The 15,412-nt window shown below is 39.6% G+C and overlaps 1 protein-coding gene across 4 annotated transcripts in view; it reads right to left on the bottom strand.

The window, feature by feature from the left end:
* Nucleotides 1-15,412, bottom strand: part of CPED1 (cadherin like and PC-esterase domain containing 1) — a 147,373-nt gene that overhangs the window by 54,787 nt on the left and 77,174 nt on the right. For all 4 annotated transcript variants that reach the window (XM_084532759.1, XM_084532761.1, XM_084532762.1 and 1 more), the window contains one exon: nucleotides 13,680-13,848. In XM_084532759.1, the coding sequence (XP_084388885.1) occupies nucleotides 13,680-13,848 (169 nt within the window). The remainder of the gene's footprint in view (nucleotides 1-13,679; nucleotides 13,849-15,412) is intronic.

Genomic DNA, 15,412 nt, shown 5'->3' with positions numbered 1-15,412 from the left:
TCACACCATAAGCTTTTACTGTGTTCTGTATGTGCAACATAGGCCAATACCAGCAACCCGTTCAAGCAGTAAAAACTGTTTTATATTTTTATAATTCTATACAGAGAAGAATCTGATCAACCAGCTAAGAAGCTGCACAACTATATATTTTGGATCTCAGCTGAGAGCATTCTACAACAAGAAACTACTGAGGAACACAGCAAAATAATCAAGAATTTTTTTTATTTATCTCTTTAACTTTTAGAAAGGAAGCTGGATTCTGACTTTCTGCAAGTTTTCCATAGATAGATAGATTGATCGATCAATCGATCGATCTATGGCCCCTGTGACCTAGGTACAACTGCTTCAGACTGGTGTTAGACAGACACATGAATTAGACTAAATACTTCTATGATTTTACTGTCTGTGAAGCACCATTTCTCATGCCTCTAAACAAGGGTGACTGAATTTCCCACTTTGTCTGGGACAGTCCCAGAACAAAAAGTCCGCTCTGTATTTTGAAAAAATCTTCAGGTCTCAATTTTGTTTCAAGTGCTCACTGAAGCAAGGGATTATCCCATGTCCCTACATTTGTGTGGCAACCTGAGGAAGTTACCTACACTTGGTGCCACAGCATCTTTGACTCTTTCTGTGAAAACAGAACTGGTCAAATCTTTATGCCAGATCTTGAAACCTATGACAGGATTTCAGTCATGTCACATCCTCTTTACCAACATAATACACGGAAATAAGATCTGAATTTCAAATATGCATTGTGAGCATACAGCCTGAAGAGCCGATAGCCTTTACACAGCCCAGCAATAAATCACTTCCGTCTCCATTGTTCCATTGTACTGTATGGCTGACTTGCCCAACTACCCTCCTTTCTTTTCTTTTACCAAATCAGAACTCTTAAGATTATTATTAAAAGACCATATGAATTATTAGGAAGACTCACAGAGTCATTGCTATGACTCATTAGTCATACTTTTCCTCATATCATCTTTGTAATAACCTATACCTGACACTACACATTACAGCTTTCTAATGGCACAATGTCACAGATAATTTCAACTAGGATCAGAAACAGATGATCAAAGCACAACTATTATTTTTGGAGATGTAATGGCAGGCATACTGTCTTCTCTGCAGACTGTTTTTTTTTGACTCTAGATCCAAATAGACTCCAATGAAAGACATTTAGTCATGTCAGATCCAAAGTACATTGAAATAAAGAGCAGTCTCTTCTAAGTTCAAATGGCTTGAATTAAGGATATTTTTTCTTTTCCTTTACTATTATGCATATCACAAAATGGCTACAGAAGCTGTTACTAAATACAAATGACAGTGTCAGGAACATCTCGGGACTAGAACAGCAGAGATGTATTTGCACAACTGTGACTAAGAAACATGCAACTTCTATGTGCCCTAAACCTGGTCCTAATCAGTGTTACCATGCACCCCTCAAAATATGCCTACATGGCATGAGAGAGAGTCTTGCAGATAGAATAAGCTCTGGTAGCAGAAGCCATGACACCAAATTAGCATGGAGCCAGCCTGGCCTGGGTACTGAGCAGCACCACCACTCTGTTCCCTGTTCCTGCCCCACCTTGCTCACAGCCAGCTCAAGTAACTCCACAGCACTGTGCTGCCACACCAGCAATTTCAAGAATGCCACCATTAACAAACAAAAATGTAGCTGAAGCACCTCAGAGCCTTTGTGTGTCACACAAAACTACTGAAGTTCAACCTGATAACAATAGCTTTTGTTCCTGTACAAACTGCAATGACCACTGATATATATATATATATATATTTTTTTTTAAATGGATGTGTGTGCAGCATATAGTAATGTTATTGTGGATATTTTGTAAATACCTTTCCCATATTCCTGTACTGATTTGTCTGTGACTTATGAACTGGCATTCTGATCATGCTTGTAAAACACTGTGCGCTCTTGTACAGCGTTAGTTATCTCTAATTAATGAACTTTCTCTCCATGAATCAAGTACCCTGACAGAATACAAACACTGACACAGCCATTTAACCAAAATATAAGGTAAATACTTCAGCAAAGTTTCAGAAACTTTGGATAACCTTTTCTTCCTCCCCACCTTACTTCTATTACTGTACTTTCAAACCTGGCATTGTGCTTTCTAGAGCTAGGAAAAGAGAACTACTTATCTTGTACTTTGTGGTTCTCCTATGTATGCAGCTCATACAAAGACTTCACACTTTACCAGGGAGTAATTTCTTATATCCTAATATTGCATAGTTAGAAATGGAAAAATTACAGCCTAGATTCTGACTCTCTAATTTAACATGGTTAATGTAGGCAATGCAAAGCCTGAAAAATAAGAGCCTGGCCTACCAGGGTGATTGAGATCGCCTCAGAAAGGTACCCTGTAATCAAGGGAAAACAACAGCTAGTAAAGTGTCCCTGAGAGTCTCCAGGTGAATCCTCTGCTTCTCTCCAGAGATCTGAGGTGCCTTCACAAAATGTGACTCAGTGCTCCCAGACACTGAGGAGGAAGGCGCTCAGAGCCAGCCAATAATCAGCACATTACACAGGGTGCGTCTCAAGGCTCAGGCCTGCATGCTTGGAGCTTCCTCTGTCTGCTCAGGGTCTAACTTCAGCAGTGCTCTACTGTAGGCCTGGGGCAGAAGGAAAAGACCTTTCTGCTGTTAGTCAGGCTGGGTTAGGATTCCCCCTAAGCACTCAGACTTTAGGATGCCTTAAGCTGGGGCAATTCAAACATGCGGCTCCTTCTTTTCCATCCACCAGGGCTCTGGCTATCAGGCCACCACATCTCCTGCCCTAGCTGGGCCACAATGCTGAAATGCATGGAGTAATCACCATTGAGGGGCGGGACAGGAAAGAGAAATAAACACAGAGAAGTCTGTATTACATGGAGCATTGTGAAAAAATTACTGCTACCAGTTCTCTAGAAAAACGTAATTGATTCCAATGGTGTTACTGGGCCCATGTTATACCAAAATCATCCAAATTAAGAGCAAAACAGGATTATAAAATAAAACCAATTCCAAATATGTGGGATGCTTGCCTGATAACTTAAAACAAACAAAAATGCTATAGCTAACAAGAATTATATAAAAACAGCTTTTCTGATCAGCATTTCCAGAAACAGTACTCTCCCAGGAGCTGAATTCCCTACCCAGCATTTACTGTTGCCTGTCTCCTTTCACATTCACCCTCAACGGTTCATTGCTATTATTTAAAAAGAAATTTAAATCCTGTGGTTAAAGGCAGGGAATCAAAAAACCCTGGGTCTACTCCAGTCTGCACTAGCATTCCTTTATGGGCTCATATATTTCTGTATCTACAGTATCTGTTTCTATAACACTGTGCCTGCCTTGGCATCCCCCCATTCTGCAACACCCTAGGGAGCAGATATTGCAAGGCATCCCTCTGGCTGCAACATCCAATCACACACCCCACCAGCACCGGTGGGATCTTGCTCACCAGTTGCAATCATACTGGTCATAATTCAACTCCCTAAAATTTTACTCATGCAGTTATGAGTGTCTATTCAGACGGTTCCTGGGAAGATTTTAATCTTCTGTATCTTTAATGTATCATGCATGCCCGCTGGATGACATAGATAATTGTATGAAGGGGGAGAACAGCCTGAACGCACAAGAGAATGGAATTGCTCTGTCAGGTGACAGTTTTGTTTCTCCCATAATAATATATTAGTGACATTCCTCTATGGCAGCATAATAGCAAAATAGCCCTCAAGTCAGCATTCACCTAAATTAGTGCCTACAATGGCGGGATGTTCTTAACACAGTATTGTGTTAAACTGCAAACATGCAGAAGACGGAAAAGAAGGTGAGAAGATGTTAAATCTTCTGTTTCTGAGGTAGAAGGTGCTGCAAACAACACTGGCTGGCGTCGTTAAAATCAATATTGATGGGGAGTGAGATCACTGCTGATTTAAGAAGCTCTTAACTACCAGACTGCTGCACAACAAAAGGGAACATAGGAAAAATGAAGGCTGAAAGCCACCCAAACAATAGTATCTCTTAAGGAGCTAATTACTGTAGCAACTTAATACTTCTAGTTAATGATCATAAATGAAATAAGATTGATGGTGTCATCTTGGTCATTACTGGCTCCAAATTGTTGAATCACTGAATCAACATTCATGTGGCTTGTCTGAAAGCACTGATGGCAAGTTGTCCCTCAGTGATCTGTGTAACACATCATTTCCTGTGTTCAATCCATCGTGATCATGACAAATGTAGCTGCTGCATGGAAACATCCGCTCTCTCCATTCTCTGACTGATACTGCTGGACAAGTTTCCTGGAGGGTATCTGGTATTAATCTTTTGTCACATGTTAAACAGGAAACTTAGCTACATAGAGAAGAATAAGGGCAACTAATATAGAAATAGGAATGTAAGCAAAATGCGTTAAACTGGAAGATTATATGGTTTTCTCTGGGCAACTGGGCCCAAACTCTACTTAGTCTCCAAGTATGGGCTCTGTAATGTGGCATCCCCAAAATGCTGGAGACTATGATGATGGTCCTAGTCAGGCACAGACAGGACAAAGCTGTAAAGTAAATTTTCATTCCATCTTTAGAGAAAAAGACACCTAAATAGACAGCTACCAATTCTTTTGCTGGTTCTTCTCACATTTGTTCAGAGCCCAGCAAACATCTGACAGTGAAAAGTGATTGCAAGAACCCATGACTAGTAGATAGTGGTGCAGACTATGTATGAAGTAACTATGTAGGTGAAGGAAGTGAGCATTTGATTTCCAGAAAACAAACCAACAGTATTACATTAATTTCCCCAAAGAGACAGATCTATGCTCTGTTGAGCTTTCCAGACCTTCCTTTAAAGCAGTAGATATTGCCCACTGACCAAGATACCAGCCTGACACCAACACGCCTGATCCTGAGATCCAAAACAAGTTCAGCACAGAACAGCATAAATGTAGAGGAGATCCATCATAATGGTTAGCTGTTCCTCTGACTCATCTACAAAGCAATGTTTTAAATCATCACAAAAGTCTTTTTCATAATTAAGAAAATGTGGCAAGCTTTCTCTTTCTAATGGTATAGATGTTGACAGAGCCAGAATATGCTGATTAAAAAAACTATTTTGTTCTGGTACACACAGAAATTAACTCTCAACTTGAAAATAAGCTCATTGTATTTATTATTTACACCACCACCCTTCATATGCTCATAAAAACAATTTTAGGAACTACAAGTTGTGTTAGATTTAGATGCTTCTAAGGCTTCACCTTCTGCTTATAGCAAGGGGAGATTATACATCCTTTATCTTTACATACTTTAAAATGCTTCAAATAGTTATTAAGCTTTGGTGAGCTGTTGTCTGACTATGAATATTTAGGAAAATAACTTACTATTTCAGCAGCTGTTATGCAAGTGAATTCACTCACTAATATTGCCCAGAATACCTAATGGAACAAAATTTAGCTATATGTTTCTGTCAGGACAGATACGCCATCAAAATAACTTGAAATCGCTCCCCTGAAGTTAATTGAACCAAACTGTTATACAGCAGCTGAAGATATAACCTTTCCTTTTATGCCATTCTCTTTGTATTAGTTCTTTAATAATTTTGTGGCTTTTGACTCCGGTTTAACAATGCATTGTTTGCTACATATTTGCTCCTCTGGGTTATAGGAGCACTGCTTTATGTTTCCTAGTGAATGGCTTCAGGTATACACACACGAAGTATTTATGCTTTATTTAATAGATTAATAGCAATGCAAATGTACTTCTAGTGTATAGTGTGTTTTTGCCAGCAAATCACATCTGCAATGTCTGGACATGAAACTCTTGTTTATTTAAAGTCATCTCTCTGGTTTTCTCTGTACAGCTATAACTTCTCACTCACAGGAGCTTTCAACCCAATGTCGGTGTGAATTTCTTTCACATCACACAAATAAAGCAAAAGCTGACTTTAGCAGCACTCACTGCCACTCTTCTCAACCCAATTGCTCATTCCTTCACCTATCTCTTCCATTATGCTAGTACAGAAAGACTGGGAACCTTATCCTAGAAAATAGCCCATTAAAAAATGAAAAGAAAAAAAGAAGGTCTCCCATCTGGTTCATGCATAGCTGCAGGCAAGGAGAGAGATGCTTAAGTTGGCATTGCTCCTGGAAAAGATGACTGTCATACCGTGCTCTCACCAGTATTTATGATGAAAATTTAAAGTAGAGACTTGAGTATTTCAGTTCTAAGAATGCGTGGGATTTTTGCTTGTCCCAGCCAATCCCTCCATGAAATCACAGTTACCATTCTAGACTCCATGACAGCTAAAATCTCTAGATTAACAGTTATGCTAATAATTTTCTTTTAATAGGATGTTACTATTTAATCAGAAGGTATTCTTTTGAAGAAAGCATATGATTTTCTTTATATTTTCTAACACAATTAGGAAGCTTTAGAAAAATAAGCAAAAGTAAAACTGTGGACTCTATTTTTATTTTTTTTAAGTTTGGGGTATTTCTGTTGAGAAAAATAAATTAAGAATATCAGAAAAAAAATCCTCACTAGCTTCTAGATCTGAGAAAACTAAAGAATGAAAGGCATGACGGCACATATAATGGACATTGTTTTATTCTTTGAAGGGGAAGTAAACTACTTTTGCAAATAAGATACAATCTGTTGATATGATTAGGTTGTATTCTCAGTTCCAGAGATGCACTTTCTGTGTGTCTTCAAGCAAGATGAACCCAGAACTTCAAGAAGGTTGGCTGCTGCAAAACCTAAAAGTCTGCATATGGCATGAACTAAGGACAGAAGATACGTGTGGTTTGTAATGATGGTCACACTGAATGTAATGCAGCCAAGAGGAAATAAATAAGAGACTAATGTGTTTCAAGCCTGTCCTAAACAAAGTTCTTTGTTTCTCTCCCAAGCTTTTTTTTTTCTTTTTTTCTTTTTTCTTTTATGGACATTATTTAATAACTACAAGGTTCTTTGGTTCTTTGAAATCTTTGTATAAAAGCACTAAGAAAAGAGTTCATGTTGACACAATAGTTGACACAATTTTTACATATACTATCTGGTATGAAAAGCATTTTAACTGTAATAGGGCAGTCAAAAATTAAGTAAAAACTTTTTTTTGTTTGTTTGTTTGTTTTTTTTTTTTTTTCTCTCAGGAGATCTCTAACTTGAGCTAAAAAAACTTGTAGCTCAATCTGAAAACATTCCCACACCTTGCATAAAAGAAATCATTATCTTGTTGCTGGCATCTTGTTGCCACCTCTATTACAGCAATTTGGTACACAGTCAACAATCCTATGTACGCATCTTGTATCAGCTCTGTTGGACTTCTTACGCTCTCTGTACTCTAGGAAGGGAATATAATGAAAGTTTCTATGAGCATATAAAAGTTAATAGTACTTCAGAATAAGGTGTTTTCCTATAAAAAATCAGGAAAGATTTTAAGGCTGTTCTCCTGTATCTTCTTTCTCTCAGACCTGAGAAAGGTGTAGAAGAGGCTGAGCATCTGTAAAACACACTCTACTGGACTGACTCTGGAAGGTACTTTTTCAAGTTTTATGCAAATGCACAGACAAAGGGGATGATACACACTATGGCTAGAAAATATAATGTTAACTATCCATTGCTCATAATGGAAATGCAAAACCAAATTAGAGACTGTATTACTGAAACACACACAGACACACAAATAACAAGTGGCAGCAAGACACTGCAAGTACAAGGGGTTACAGTGTCAAACAAGGTTCCCCAAGCATATTATATGTTATTATCCATAACTCCAGCTATGCAAAGAGTAACAATGAAAGAGGTAGCATTCACACATTTCAAGTGAGGCATAGTTGAATCCATTTTAATTTTAAAGAGGCACTGCAAGAAAGAAAAAAAATTGTCTGTCCTTTATGACAGCGTGTCAGTAGCTCTGGGATCTTTCACTTTAGGGTAATATTGAAAACCCTGCTTTAAGAGCTCCCTGCTTTTCCTGCTCACTTTGTATTCTGCCTATCTTGGTGTCACAGCTTCACAGGACATAATGAAATGGACACTTACTTTGAATACTATCAACAATTCCACAAAATTAAGGTAAAGCACCAACCAATAACCTTCCTAGCTGCAGCCCAAGCAATACTGTCAGAATACAGAACACAAAACGAAAGGGAACCAAAACCACCAAAGGTGCTATGGTGATGCCACAGTTTATCCCCCACTAATTTAGTTTTAATGAGGATATTATAGCTACTATCAAAAAGGAGAAAGGACAGTATTTTTGTCCTTTTAGAGGCTGCAAGGCTTCGAACAGCACACTTCTTAACTCAATAGCTTTGAAATTAATCCAGGATTATTCAACTGCATGAGAATCGTTAGAAGACTGGAAACATCCCGCGCTCTGTCTTTTTATTGTAGCCTTCCTTATAGTATCAGCTTGCAGTGAAACCTGAATATCCTAATGGGATTAAACATAAAAAGAAAGTCAGGAAAAAGAGTCTCTGGATTAGAATTTTAACTGAAGCCTTCTGTGAGAAAGACCACATCACTATCAGTGACCTTTCTCTCCCGATGTGCAATCCCAGTTGTGCCTAGTCAAGTGTCCAAAGGAGACTCCATCAGTTCACGCTGTATTTATCCTTTTGCTCCTAAAACAGGTGTCTTGTTACTAAGAGAACAAGCACTCATGCCACTGATAAGGGTGTATTAACCCACCCTGCAAGAGCACATAATGTTCTCTGGTATGAAAAGCAGAATGTAACGATGCTATTTAAGACATGAGCTTTCTATTGATAAAAACAATCACTTCAAGTAAAAGCCAGTAAATTCTGTCCTAGCAAATAGGAAAAAGGAAAAAAGTAGGCTTTTGAATGTTTTAGAATGTCATTTCTATCTACAGCTCTAGCCTTCATTTGTTTTTGAAATGCATTCTCCGATAAGTTTGCCTTTAACATATCTGAAAAAAAAGTTTGTTTTTTTTTTTTTTTTTTAGAATCTTACACTGTATCTTCAGAGACCTCATTAGATACCACAAGAATGCTTTTCATCTCATTTTTACTCTAAACTCCTGAAGTCCTCCCTAGTTCTGAACAATTATATTTAATTAGAGAGCAGTTACTCATAGATAAGCAGAAAACCAACCTCAATCAGAAGAAACTTCTAAAACACTTTTCATTTTTATCATTCTAGATCTCTTTACCTTGACAGTACTTCAAAGATTCATACTCAGTCTCATAAATACTATCATAAAACTTTAACAACAGTGTAAACTCCAGTGTGGGAGGATGTGTAAGAGCTTGAATTCCTATTTCTCCATCCAGATACGTGCTCCAAACTGGGTGACAAGAGGGGCTTTCCTCACATCTACCCAGGTACTGTGTTTTCCTACTAATGTAACACCAGCTCAATTTACTGCTACTCTCCTGGAAGCTAGCCAATGTTACACCAATTTGCAAGGAAGACACAAGAGAACTAGGAAACTATGGATCTGTTAGTCTCAGTACCTAGAAAAGTTATAGAGAATATATTCTAGGTGCTGTTGAAAGGCATTTAAAGAACAAAGCTGTTATCAGGCATAGTCAACCTAGGTTCACAAAGGGAAAGTCCTGTCTTAGTAATTTGATCTTCTACGATAAGATCTCCAGCTTGGGTGGATGAAGGGAAGGCAGTGGATGTAATCTTTCTGGATTTTAGAGAAGACTTTGATACCATCTCTCACAGTATCCTTCTGGACAAATTGTCCAACTGTGAGATGAACAAGTACATGTTACAATAGATGTTGAACTGGCTGAATGGCAGAACTTAAAGGGGATGGGGCTGCATCTAGCTGGTAGCCAGCCATTAGTGGCATTCCCCAGGACCCCGTTCAAGGGCCAGTCCTGTTCAACATTTTGATCAATGATCAGGTTGCAGGAGATGAATGCGTCCTCAGCAAGTTCACTGATGATCCTAAACTGGGAGCTGCTGTAAACTCTGTCAAGGGACTAGAGGCCTTGCAGAGGGACCATTGGAGCATTTGGACATTGGAGACATTGGAGCATTGGACAATCAGCAATGGCATGAAATTCAACAAGGGTGAATGCTGGGTTCTGCACCTGGGATAAAGCAATGCTGTACACAGATACAGACTGGGAGACAAGTGTATGGACAGCAGTCCTCAGAAAGGGATCTGGGGGTGCTGGTTGACAGTGGGCTCAACACGAGCCAGCAGTGTGCCCTAACAGCAAAGGGGGCAAAACACATCTTCAGATGCATTAAACACAGCATAGCCAGCCAGTCAAATGAGGTGATTCTCCCTCTATGTTCAGCGTTGGTGCAGCCTCACCATGAATATTGCGTGCAGTTCTGGACTTCACAATATAAAAAGGATAATAAGATACTTGAATGTATCTAGAGGAGGGTAACAAATCTGGTAAAAGAGCAGGAAGGCATGTCCTATGAGGGGAGGCTGAGGATGCTCGGGTTGTCTAGTCTGAAGAAAAAGAGGCTGAGGGATAACTTCTGTAACTTCTGTATAATATACATACATTCTGTATGATAATTCTGTAACTTCTTCAGGAGGGGAATTCAAGAGGGAGGTGCTGACCTCTTCTCCCTTATAACCAATGACAGGATACATGGGAATGGTACAGAAATGAGCCAGGGAATGTTCAGACTGGATAGTAAGAATAAATTCTTTACTGCGAGGGTTGTCAAACACAGCTCTTCCACTAGGAACAGGCTTCCTAGTGACTGTTCAAGATCCATTTGGATAGTGCCCTTATTAAATGGTTTAATTTTTGGTTAGCCCTGAAGTGGTCATGCAGTTGGACTTGATGATCTTTGTAGGTCCCTTCCAACGGAACTATTATAATTATAACTCACATTCTTTTTTTTTTTTTTTTCATTCTAATTCACACCCAAGGTGTAAGGCTAATTGTGTGCATGTTAACAGAAATCTTAGATATTATATGTTTTGATTATTGTTTTAATACTGTAGCAACTAGATTACTAGATCTAGTGCTGTGTGAAGAAAATGGTCCTTGACCTTTTGAGCTAGTAAACTGAGTGTAAAATAAGAGTCTACAAATGGGTAGAGTGCTAGACTCACCATAATCAGGTATTCAGATCAGTAGTCAGTAGGCTGTGATTGCTGTGTATATTCTACCTGACAGTTCTGATTTGCAGATTGAGAAAATTATTGTTAACACACAATTTGCTATCAACTTTTATAATCTCTTTGGCTCATATTGTAAGCTCCAGTGCTTCACAATAAAAATAAAGTTTAAAAAAAAATAATGGTTACTGGTTACACTAACGTCTTCTGTAGTAATAGAAAGGAACTGGAGAAGGGGAATAGATTTTACAAAAGGGATATATTGATACATAAAATAAATAAAGATAAATAAAGACCGGATTATACACCTGATATGAAAATGGATGACAGCTTCAACTCTGCAGTTTTGAAAATCCTGCTTCCTTTTTGCTGAATTAACTGTGATGAAACATAGTTTTCCTGGATCTTCTAATATTTAGAATTAAGCCAAAAAATCTTTTATTCAGTCTAAAATCCCACAGCTAAAAACACTGCCCTTGCTTATTATTTCATCATATTACTTCCTTTGAACTAAATGGCTTGTCTTTATCCGCTGTGTCAAGTATGAACTTTTAGTCCTCAAGTTTTGGAATCCAAACAGCTTTGCTCCAGCCTATGCCCAGGGTTTTCCATTTTATGAAAATTCATTTTTTTACCCTAGTTTCAGTAACTGAAAACTTCACTTCCTTTCATTTTCTTACTTCCAGTTTTGTGTCTAATTCAGTTTAAGCTCCCCAAGGTCCCCCAAATCACAGAATCACAGAATCACAGAATTTTCTAGGTTGGAAGAGACCTCAAGATCATCGAGTCCAACCTCTGATCTAACGCTAACAGTCCCCACTAAACCATTTCCCTAAGCTCTACATCTAAACGTCTTTTGAAGACTTCCAGGGATGGTGATTCCACCACTTCCCTGGGCAGCCTGTTCCAATGCCTAACAACCCTTTCAGTGAAGAAGTTCTTCCTAACATCTAACCTAAAACTCCCCTGGCTCAACTTAAGCCCATTCCCCCTCGTCCTGTCACCAGGCACGTGGGAGAACAGAACAACCCCCACCTCGCTACAGCCTCCCTTGAGGTACCCATAGAGAGCGATAAGGTCGCCCCTGAGCCTCCTCTTCTCCAGGCTGAACAAGCCCAGCTCCCTCAGCCGCTCCTCGTAGGACTTGTTCTCCAGGCCCCTCACCAGCTTCGTCGCCCTTCTCTGTACCCGCTCAAGCACCTCCATGTCCTTCTTGTAGCGAGGGGCCCAAAACTGAACACAGTACTCGAGGTGCGGCCTCACCAGAGCTGAGTACAGGGGGACGATCACCTCCCTAGCCCTGCTGGTCACACTGTTCCTGATACAAGCCAGGATGCCGTTGGCCTTCTTGGCCACCTGAGCACACTGCTGGCTCATATTCAGCCGACTATCCACCATCACTCCCAGGTCCTTCTCTGCCTGGCAGCTCTCCAACCATTCCTCTCCCAGCCTGTAGCTCTGCTTGGGGTTATTGCGCCCCAGGTGCAGGACCCGGCACTTGGCCTTGTTGAACTTCATGCAGTTGACCTCAGCCCATCAGTGCAGCCTATCCAGATCCTCCTGCAGAGCTTTCCTACCCTCAAGCAGATCGACACACGCACCTAACTTGGTGTCATCTGCGAACTTACTGAGGGTGCACTCGATGCCCTCGTCCAGATCATCGATGAAGATATTAAAGAGGACCGGCCCCAGCACCGAGCCCTGGGGGACGCCACTAGTGACTGGCCTCCAACTGGACTTGGCTCCATTCACCACGACTCTTTGGGCCCGGCTATCCAGCCAGTTTCTAACCCAACGAAGTGTGCGCCAGTCCAAGACAAGAGCAGCCAGTTTCTTGAGGAGAATGCTGTGGGAGACGGTGTCAAAAGCCTTGCTGAAGTCAAGGTAGACCACATCCAAAATCCCCTCCTAAGCCCTATGGGATAGACTCTCACCATTTTTTCCCTTCAAGAGACCCATTGCTTTCTAAGTGTTGTTATTTGTTAGAAGTAATTTATTTGTATACTCAAATTTGTATTTGCATAAATGGGATCTAAGCAGCAATCATCCCTTCCTTTTGAATAATCAGCTTTTTTTGTTTGTTTGTTTGTTTCTCTTTTTTCCATTGTGTCTATCAGTCTTCTAGAATAAAAACTTTTCATTCATAGATCTTATAGCAGTATTTGTCCTGAACAGTGACACAAATGTGCCAACATCATAGATATCTTTGTTGGTAAAAGAATTTCCATGGCTCCAGTGTCACAGATAGTTATAGAAACAGCAGTCTGCCCACTGTGTGGTACTGACAGACTGTTCTCCTACAAGCTAACAAGAGCTCTCAGATGGGTAAGATTTTGGCTGACCAAAGTAAGGATTAATTAACCTGGAGCTCTCAAATGCAGGCTAACTGTAACAAGTAGTTAAGCTGGAATTACTTTTTATAACCCAAAAGTTGTGTAAATATTTGTGTAAAAAATTGTGTTTCATACAATTATAGCATTTAGAACTCAGATTCTAATCTCACCAGAACTGACACTACACTAGCTTAGGCCCATGTACCCTAGTTTACACAGAAAGCAGATAAACTCAATATTAATTTGTGTAGTAAAAGAAAAGAGAGACAATACCTGCACAAAACCACATATCATGTAGTCATCAAACAAAGGCAGACTAGGGCGGTCCTCCCGATAAATTGTGATTTTATAGCTGTTCACAACCTGAGGGTTGGGTTGCGAATCATCTGTTACAAGAACTGTGACTTTGTTCAATCCAAGGCCAAGTGGGTAGTTAGCAACACTGCAAGGCAAAACAGGGAAGTGGAATTAACACTAAATAAACAAAGATTTACACTGTGTTGCATATGGCAGCTAAACTTTACTTGTTCCTTGAGGCTTCTATTTCTAAAAGTTTCTTTCTCTGACAAAATACATATGGTTTTACACTAAAAATAAAAATAAAAAAGTGTAAATTAAGTCTTGCAAAAAGAATTTTAAATTCTTCAAGATAAAATACTGACAGTGACACTTAGTGAAAACAGCTGCAGTAGCTGTGGCAACAATTTTGACATGAAATCTGTGAATGAAGGCACTAAGGACAATAATTCCTGGCAGGTTCAAGTCAGTGGTAAAGTCAGCAGGGAGACAAGCAAGACTAGAAGTGTCAGCTAGACATAGAAATTGTTCACTAGCCAAGCATGATGGAGTCCCAGACAAGCTGCTCAGTGTGACATAAAAGAACAAAGCTTGACTGTGCTCTTCTTCCCTTTGCAGTGAAACAAGAAATGCTGAAAGACACAGAACCTGCACATGCAGAGCTTTTAATGATCAGTGGAAAGGACATAAAGTTATTCTGTTTTCCTTTTACAAGGAAGAACTCTCTTTTTTTTTCTTTTTTTTCTTTTTTTTTTTTTCTTTCTTTCAGATTTTTATTATATTGCTTATACAGCTGTAACAGGTATTAACATTAAAATGCTAAAAATTGCATAGCAGAACTTTATGGGAGCTTCTTTTTCAATCATAAATAAGGACTGATTTTTTATTGAAAATACGGGAAGCATATTAGGTATAAGGTCATCATCAATTGTACAGACCAGCACTGGTTGACTGATTATTAGCAGACATTCTAAGTTAAAGTGTCTGCTTCACAGTCAGTCAAAATTGCACAGGCACTTTATGCCATGAAGCAAAACTAGCTTAGTAATTGCTTGGGTGTTTTCTCTCAAGTGAATCCCTGTCCCTGCTCTCTCTTTTAAATGTCCCCTGATCAACATGGAAATCTTTTACTAATGGCTAAGTACATAGGCCAGTCCTTTAGTTCTAAGCTATCTGGCCCAGATAAAAAAACACTTCTTGCCTTCCCAACATCCAAAAGCAGGGTGGTTTGGCCCAAAATGCCTACTGGGAACAGTCTCCAGCACACGCTGCTGTTTTTGAGATGGATGGCTGGGAAAGCCAAAACTGTGCCAAGGACCACAGTAGCAATTAAAGACCATGGCTGATCATGGGTCGTTGCTCAAACCAGATGTTTACTGATGACTGCTCTCAGCCCTATCCTGCAGCTTTATACTGTTCTAAAAGGCTGGATAAGCTGAGACTCATCCTGATGATGACACCTTACTAAGTGATTCTGCTGAACATGGATCAAGTTGAATGAATACACTTATTTTCTCTTCTGGTCCCACCTCACCTAAGCAGACTGTAGATCCATGTAAGCAGACTGCTGGCAGAATGAGCAAGCCCAGCAGAGCAGTAGTGTAGACCACAGTGCAAAATCGAGACTTCAATATGAAAACTCATATTCATTGCTGTTCTACTGTGTGCAGTGTAAGGATGTTGTGTTCCCACCACAGCTGGACTGTGAC

This window comes from Aythya ferina, assembly GCF_964211825.1.
Source record: "Aythya ferina genome assembly, chromosome: 1".
Taxonomy (NCBI): Eukaryota; Metazoa; Chordata; class Aves; order Anseriformes; family Anatidae; genus Aythya; species Aythya ferina.
Note: the sequence above shows the minus strand (reverse complement) of the source record. Positions and strands in the feature narration are given on the sequence as shown.